This window comes from Cryptotermes secundus, unplaced genomic scaffold, assembly GCF_002891405.2.
Source record: "Cryptotermes secundus unplaced genomic scaffold, Csec_1.0 scaffold303, whole genome shotgun sequence".
Lineage (NCBI taxonomy): Eukaryota > Metazoa > Arthropoda > Insecta > Blattodea > Kalotermitidae > Cryptotermes > Cryptotermes secundus.
Genome location: NW_019726229.1, coordinates 1,405,852 through 1,414,719, shown reverse-complemented (window position 1 = coordinate 1,414,719; position 8,868 = coordinate 1,405,852). Strand labels below are relative to the sequence as shown.

The following is an 8,868-nucleotide window of genomic DNA, read 5'->3' as shown; positions in this document are numbered from 1 at the left end:
TCAGCTGATTCTGATTCTTTGCTTCTGTGTGCAATCTGTCATCCTGGGAAATGCTCATCTACACCTTCATGATCAACCTTTGCATTGGGAAGTGCACTTTGTTCATATTCTTTTATTGTCTTCAATTTTTGGTAACAAGTGAAGTTGCATCATATCCAGAAATTGTTCACGGAAGTTAAAATCAGTGGTTTTTAATCCTTTTGGTGGGTTGTAGGCCTTTTGGGGAGTATAATGAAAGCTGTGGACCCCTTACTAGAAAAATGCATATATATATACACAAAATTTTCCATACAATTTATTTTATTGCTTTGAAAATTGATTTCCTTCACACAGACAGAGTATAAAACAATCTTTACAAAGAACTGTGTCTCTTTCCATCTTGCTTTCTCCTGCTAACATCAATGGCCACTTCCTTAGGAAATTAATTGAAATAAAATCTTTCTCTGGCACCAGAAGGCCAAGTTGTACACCCCTGTTGCTGAAAGGAAGTGTGCTGTTAGCTCTGGAAGGTTTTTATGAGGGACCTATGAGGGTAAAACTGAATGAAGTCCCTTGATGTGGATGAATAGCTTGTCCATCAAAAAGAAATGTTTGACTGACGAAAGGGGCTGGTCAAGAGGATTTCTTTTGAAGGAAACTGAGAATTTAGTTGTAGGTCAAGATGGGGTATGTGGGGTAAGTAACTGATTTTACACACATTTCGGAGTGTTTGCGGTCCACGTTTCCAGATCAAATTATTTTCGCATTTTCCGCCGATTTCAATGAATGTAGATTTATGAAGTGTTGTCAAATGAAGTACTACTATTTTTAGTGTTATCCGTCTTTATGTATAGTTTAATTTTATTGCTGCTTTTCAAGAAAAATAATTATTATTATTATACATGCTAGTGCAGTTCATATAAGTTTTACAGTATAATTCGAAGTAGTATTTATTTAACAGGTATTTTGGAAAAAACAGTTTTACGTCACTTTCCTTTGTTGTTGTGCAGGGAAGTTGCATGGTTGCGTCTTCTGTCATGTATGAAGTATATGAACGTTATGGATATATGTGCTTGTTCCCTTGGCGTTTTTAATGTATGAACATACGAATGTGAAACACTAAAAATAGTGTGAGTGCAGATGGATTACCGGGGAATGGGTCATTATGACCCGTCCGTGACTGCTTCATCAGATGAAATGCTGAGTACGTAGTAGAAATGTTCATTTGATGCGTCGCCATTATAGTACACAGTTTTATGTAAATTAAAAAACATATTTTGCTAGTTCTGTGTCTTTATCTACCAGATGGAAAATAACATGTTTGCACGAGCAAGGAACAGAACACACGTGCCGCTGTACTAACTTAATGAAGCATGCTTTAATAGATTTCTTGAGCTGACTTCGTCAAGGGTTAGTTTAGGTTAGAAATCTTCCGGGTACATTTATTTAGTGCTACCAAAATCTGAACGATGCTGTCTGTGTTAGCTGAAAGTTAGACTTATGTATTAGGGATAGTAAAAAAGATAAAGCTAACCCTGTAACAGGACGTGGAGGCCCGTAGGGTTGTGAGACGTCGAGGCTTCCATATTTTGTAGACAATCGGCTCACAGATGGCGGTTAGGTTGGCAGCCTCACGCTCCGGCCTCCCTTTACCCCAGGAACATTCCTGGTACTTATATGTGTTAAAGGTTGAGCCGACCCCAGGGCCATAGTGTGGCTGGAAGTATTAAGTCAATTCTAAAGAAACTTCAGTAAATTCTGTAATAAGTGACAGGGCAAGGGATTGTATAGGCAAGAATAGGTCATATTCAACAGTAAGGTATATGTGGTCACCATATTGTAAAGTTTCTTCACTGCATGAAACAGACAATGGTAAAAAGAATTGGCAATGGGTGAAATTGTTAACATGCTGTTCATTCAGCAGATTTTGGATTGTGAGATACTGTACGTGAATTTAAAATGTATGTGTTTGAAACGTACATAATCACCCATCCCAAAGTATTCATACCATCTGTGGTTTCGTTTATACCATAATCCAGTGACTGGTATGCCCATAATACCAAATTTTCAAACAGCACTGTAAACTGAATGTTAGCCCAAGCTTTAGAAAGGCAGCAAGACTATGGAATATTCATTGATTATATAATGAGCTGGAAATACCACATCGAATGTATTAGTTAAAAACTAAGTGCAGTCTGCTACATAATAAGATCGCTTAAACCATACACGTCCCTAAATACCTTAAAAATGATTTATCACTCTTATTTTAATTCTATTGTAAATTGTGGTTTCCCTTTTGGAGTAACTTACCCCAAAGTATACAAATTTTTAGAATGCAAAAGAATATAATTAGAATTATGTTGGGACACAGAAGGAGGGATTCGTGCAGTAACTTATTTAGATAATTAGAAATCTTACCCCTGGCATCTCAGTACATACTATCTCTTATGCTCTTTGTGATAAAAAACAAACAAATTCATAGTAAATTCAGAGATTCATAGAATAAATAATCTCCATCAACCTCTTGTAAATTTGAGTTGGGGCACGTGCTAGCATAGTGGTTAAGGCACTATGCTACAAGTCGGAAGGTCGTGGGTTCAAATACTGATGAGGTCATTGGATTTTTTTCAATTGAACTAATCCTTCTGGACGCACTATGGCCCTGGATTTTTTTCAATTGAACTAATCCTTCTGGACGCACTATGGCCCTGGCGTTCACTCAGCGTCTAACAGAAATGAGTACCAGGAATTAAATAAATAATTTTCCTGGGGAGTAAAGCACAGCCAGCGCATAAGGCTGACAACCTTATGTGGGACCCGCAACGTCTCACAACCCTATGGCCCTTCATGGGATAATTTTACTTTTTTACTTACCAAAAGGGAGTTTATTGTTTAGGAACAAGGGTCTATAATAATCTGCCACAACATATTAAGGATATATCAAGTGACACAGTGAGTTTTGAGATACAATTAAAACAATTTTTTATTTACATTCTTTTTATTCATTACAGGAATATTCCAGTTATAAATCTTTTTAAGATGTGAGTAACTGTCTTACTTTACAATTTAAAGAAGACAAGATTGTCAGCCTGTGTTCTAGTTTTTAGTTATTTATTTTAGATATACACAATTTTTATATCATTGTATACTAGTCTTTACTTAAATTTATTATGCTATTACTGTATGTTATACAAAACTCATTAATGACATTGTGTTTTAACTATTGAATTTTTAATTAATAGACTTTTATAAAACTATACAAGTTGTATAAGGTTTGCCATTACTTTTACTACTAAAATTAACTTATTTATTATATTGTATATGTTTATCAGTATTTTATTACAAATGTGTATGCTATTGGATGACAACTGTAATTCTTAGTTGTGACTGTAACTAGGACGATCTCCACATTCACATGAGAATGCCACATCATTTGATGTGAACTATTACTGTCGATATAATGTCATTAAATAACTCATGAACCGGTGTATGCTCTAGCATAATTGGTTGAAGCAGTATGCCACAAGCCAGAAGGTCATGGGTTCAAGTCCCAATGAGGTCAGTGGATTTTTTTTTCAATTTACCTACTCCTTCCAGCCGCACTATGGCCCTGGGGTTGACTCAGCATCTAACAGAAATGAGTATCAGGAATTTTCCTGGTGGGCAAAGGGCTGTCAGCACGTAGGGCTGACAAACTACCACCATCTGTGAGCTGATTGTCTAGAAAATGTGGGAACCTCAAGTTCTCACAACCCTATGGGCCTCCACGGCCTGTTACAGGGATACCTTTACTTTTTACTTACCACTTAATTAGGTGGGAGACTGAGTATGTTCCAGGCCTGTTTAGTGTGTGGTTTTAAAGAGAATAAACCCTGTTCCCATGGGGATTTAAAATAGCCTGTAGTTGGTTCAGTTGCCTACTGAGCTGTCTAGGTTTATATTGAGTCATAGAATGTAGCTTCTTAACACATTTGAATTATGAAACCAGCAAAATTTTACTTGAATGAAGCAAAATTTTAACTTCAGTAAATAATGAAACACTGAGGTGAATGAACACACCCTCCTATGCATTTTTACACCGTTTATGAAGTAGGCGCGTTTCACAACATAACATGTACGTATGTGCTTGCAGATTTGAATGGGTTACTGTAATTTTTTGCTCCATGCAGTGTATGCTGATGGGAGTGCACATTATCCAGTGGAAGGAGATACATATGAATTACCAAGTGAAGGGTTCGATCCTGCCAGTGAACATTTTGCTGAGGGTTACACGGATGCAGAGTTTCAAGAAACACACACCATCCTTGCAGATGGCGGGGAACGTTTTGGAGTGTCAGCAGTTGCATTTGATCAGCAAGAGGAATTACTGTGGATGGGTAATCAAGGTGTAAGTATTGTAAAAAATATTCACTACTGCTGCTACCATCACCACCACCACAACAATGACAACAACAACTACTACTACTACAACCACCTACCAAGCAGGTGTTGTGCCCAGGATTTTGGAAACTTGATTTTGATGTTTAAATTATAATATTAAGGCTTAGTGGATATGAATTGATGGGTGAGCTAGAATGATGAAACGAACTACGGAAATCAAGTTGCTCATGTATCCTGTTATTCATGATTATTCATTTCCGTTAGTCAGCCACTTCCCATCATGTGGGACAAAGTATGAGGCAGTCAGGAAAGACCAAATATAGGCAAGTTTTAAGAACCATAGGGAATGTAGCCAATGGGAATCACCGATTCCCAATGCGTCCATGAGGACGGAAGCACGCCCATGGATCCAGATGGTATAAGAACCCTGGGACCAGGGGCGGGGAGCGCTTAGACTGGACGAGTATTGCCAGACGCCAGAGGGTACGTTTTCGAGCCCGTGGGGCCCGACGTCGCGAAGTCGCGAGGGACATCTCTGACCCAGGAACAGAGAGAGAGATGGGAGCCTAGTATCGCCCAAGGAAGGGGGACGTGAGTACTTGCCGATGGTTGGTCACCCGAACTAACTGACAGGCCACCCGGTAGAGGTGACAGGTCACAATTGAAGTACTAATTTGTATTAGATTAGGTTAGGCTCATGGAGCATTAGGCACAAGAGAGAAGCGGGTAAGAACGAGACGGCCGGAGCTTGCTGCTACTCCGGATCGTTCAACACGTTCCGTTATATAGGAACATCAATTAGATAGGTTAAGTACCATACTTATTTGCTTGTGAGTAATATTTGCTTGTGACAGGAGGAGTAGGAAGAAGGATAGAACACGCTACAGCCGCAAGGCACCTTTGTATTTGCTTTTAAGCATAATTAACCCTTTTCTAATATACACATTTTTGCCTTAGTAATGCATTATTGTAAAATGGTATGAGTGTGACCCCTGCACTCCCTTTTCCCTTGTGAGCCCGGGGTTGGAGAGAGCGACCTACTGGTGCCCCGAGGGGGAGAATAGGCCACGACCCCCTGCGGCACAACACAGGTTAACTCAGTGACCTATGTCTAACATGAAATAGTGATGCTCCATGGTCACTGTGATTTCTACATACTCATACGCTGCTTAATCTGTTTCTGTTGTTATAATGCAATTATTTCACATGTCTCTATTTTGAAAAATGTAGTATTTAGCTCACTCTTTCTTCACATTTCAAAATTAGGGATTTTATCCGACTTTAAAGCTTCGGTGATATGAGTTTCTTTATTTACTCTTTTGACTTATATCACAGGCTTTAATTACTTTCAGCTCCACAAATTTGACTTTGGCNATGGGCGTTATAACATACGTGTGCAGCTGGACGAAACATACACGTCGAACCCCCCCAGACGATTTAAATCCCTGACGAAACATACACGACGAACCACGGCAACGGGTTAAGGATGTCACTTGGAAGAGAATGATGCAATCCTGGCTGTCCTTTGCATATCCAGTCACTTTGCCATTATGATCCTGTTCAAATATTGTACATACATGCCTTTAGACATGACATGAAGGTTTGCAGGGACATGCGGTGGCATAGTTGAATGAGGCACTATGCATGCATGTATGTATGTATGTAAGTAAGGGGTTGGCCATAAAAACCGGCCCCTGCACTGGGACCTTTAGTGATCTATTGTGCTTCACCTTGGATTGGCCAGAGGGTCCTGCTATAAAACCCTTTGCCTGTTTGACTCCAGTTGTGGATTCCCAGTATTTTTTATGATTTCTATCAGTCCAGTCCCTGATCACTTCTTTGGCAACTCCAATTGAGATGTCACAAGCTGGTTCAGGTCCTATGAACAGCTGTTCAGATCCTGCTATGAGGAACTATGCTACAAGTCAGAAGGTCGTGGGTTCGATTCCCAATGAGGTCACTGGATTTTTTAATCTACCTAAACCTTCCAACCGCACTATGGCCATAGGGTTGATTCAGTCTCTAACAGTGTGACTACCAGGAATATTCCTGGTGGGTAAAGGGCGACTGGCATGTAAGGCTGACAACCTCACCTCCATTTATAAGCCAATTATCTAGAAAATGTGGGAGCCTCGACGTCTCACAACCCTATTGGCTGCCACGACCTGTAGTAGCAATAGCTTTACCTTTTTTTAATGAAGGTTTGCATGCACCCTGATATATTGTCATAAATTTGGAATACTTAAATATGCCTCAAGTTCTGGCATTTCAAGAGGCATCATGAAGGGTTTTCTTAATTGAGTGAACAAAATATGCCTTTATCCATTCTTTATTTATCAAACTATGTTTCAGAATGCATCAGATCTTTTTGTGCGTGAAGTGGTAGTCGATAGTCAAAACTGGATTTCCAATTGACTGGTATAATTTAAAGGAAAAAGTGCTTTCAGTAAAATGCTGAGTGGCGATACTTCACTACAGAGTGTACTGATGATTTATGTCTTGAGATATTCAGTTCTTGAATAATAACACTTTACACTGCCTTTTTCAGGGTCATGTCACATCATATTATGGCCCTGGTCTCCAGAAGTACACTTCTTTCCAAGTCCATGCAAATCAGGAGGTCCGTCATATTCACACATTTGAAGGGGGGATCTTAGCTTTAACACAGACTGCTCTTCGTTGTCAGATGCGAAGAGGAATACCAATATTTACATATAGGTAATATAATATATTTATAATTGTGAAATGTAATTTGTGCCCTTCAGCAGATATTATTAGTGTGATCAAATGAAGAAGGATGAGATTGGTAGGACATGTAACATACATGGGGAAGATGAGATTTGCATGGAAAATTTAAGGAACCAACATGAAAGGAAAGTAAGATGGGAGCTCTAGGCATATATGAGGGTGCAGGCTAATATTACAATTAACCTAAAACAATCAAGGCATTTGCTTTAGTTGCTTGTGAATTTTATTACAAGGGTTGTACAAATGAAACCTTTTTGTGGATTGTTCTGAATGAAAGTAAAGGCTGTCATAAATAGTTCCTGTGCGAACTGAGGCAGACATCCCATTGACGCACCAGCTAATGGATCATCTCCACAGAGAATTTCTTGGACCCCTGCAGGAACCATTACCACTGTGGCTTTGATAATATCTTTGTCTGACCTGAATCTATGGACCTTAGTGTTTTCTGGATAATTTCAAATAGGTTTCATTTAAACAACCCACATATATCACTGATTGTCCATGTAGAGACACTGGCTTTGATCAGGATGCCTATATGCACCATGACTTTTGGAGAACGGTATTGAATTCTTTTGTGGAGTAAGCTGTCCTTTTACTTGGTGGTTATACTCCTGGAAAAGGCAGGAAATGGAAGATGATTTGAAAGATCTGAGAAGTAGGGCATACATCCAGAGCTGCTGCCGATTGGAAGAACTTAATGGGGTACATACAAAGAAACGTGTTTGTGGTATTTGTTTAGAGACTATTAGTTTTGAACACTGTGAATGGGAAAAATGTAGGAAATCATTTTTCCTCCCATAAGAATCAAACTACTGAAGATGGCAGAAACACAAGCTATTCTTACACATCACAAACAATGTATCCTTGTGCAACAAGACTCTTTGACTTCAGAACAGGATCATTCTCACGGCACATCTTTACCAGAAGAAGGATGGCCAATGTTTGAATCTAACATCTTGCAGTGAAGGAAGAATCTAATTGAAATCAGTATTCATTTAGTAATTAAATTTATAATCTGTAAGTTTTGTAAGACCATTATAAAGTAAAGGCTGGAGTAAATCTGTCTGTGGCATAATATATGGGTGTATGTGCAACACATCTCCCCACAGTGACAGATTTAATAGTGGTATAGGGATGTTTGAAAGTTGTGATCATTTGAGAATTACTTTCCGTGAACTTGATCAGTTTTAATTTTTCATAAATTAAAAATGAAAACTGAATTCATCTCAGACAAACTGCGCAGCACAGGAACACAGCTGCAGTGAACGTGTCCAGACATGTGTGCAGCCCTTGCCATTGTTTCGTTCATTTGAGATGCAGCACTTAAAATCAGATCATTTTTATCACTTCACCGACAAGCGGCTGTTGCTCTGTTAGTATTGTTCGCTTGCGGACTAAAATCACGGAGTTGATATAATGATGTCCAAGAGTACAGAAGAATGCTTATGCTCTGCAAGAAGCTCAGAATAACGCTTGTGTTTTGCAAGAAGTTCAGATAGATGGTTATTGAAACTTATTACTTGAAGCATATGGCTTTGGAGATCAGCAATGAAGTGAATATGAGATTTGAGTGTTCTCATTGTTTTACAGGGGAACAAATGTCCACTGAAAATAATGTGTGTTGTGGATACTCTTCAAGAAATAGAAATGATGAGTAAGCTCAGGTATGTCATTTAGTGTGGAATGAAAGCAGATGACAGTTTGTGTAAAAGCTGAAGAAATAGGAGTTCTGAAATTACTTATGTCAAGCCATTTTAACCA

General features: G+C 38.9%; 1 protein-coding gene across 3 annotated transcripts in view; it reads left to right on the top strand.

The window, feature by feature from the left end:
- The first annotated feature begins 990 nt into the window (after positions 1-990).
- LOC111864016 (PAN2-PAN3 deadenylation complex catalytic subunit PAN2) overlaps positions 991-8,868 on the top strand; it is a 71,480-nt gene continuing 63,602 nt past the window's right edge. For 2 of the 3 annotated variants that reach the window (XM_023850937.2, XM_023850936.2), the window contains exons 1-3: positions 991-1,183; positions 4,149-4,366; positions 6,908-7,077. In XM_023850937.2, coding sequence (XP_023706705.1) covers positions 1,120-1,183; positions 4,149-4,366; positions 6,908-7,077 — 452 coding nt within the window. In that variant the 5' untranslated portion in view covers positions 991-1,119. Of the gene's footprint in view, positions 1,184-4,148; positions 4,367-6,907; positions 7,078-8,697; positions 8,772-8,868 lie in introns of those variants that run through there. The other variant, XM_033751291.1, reaches the window with a different exon arrangement.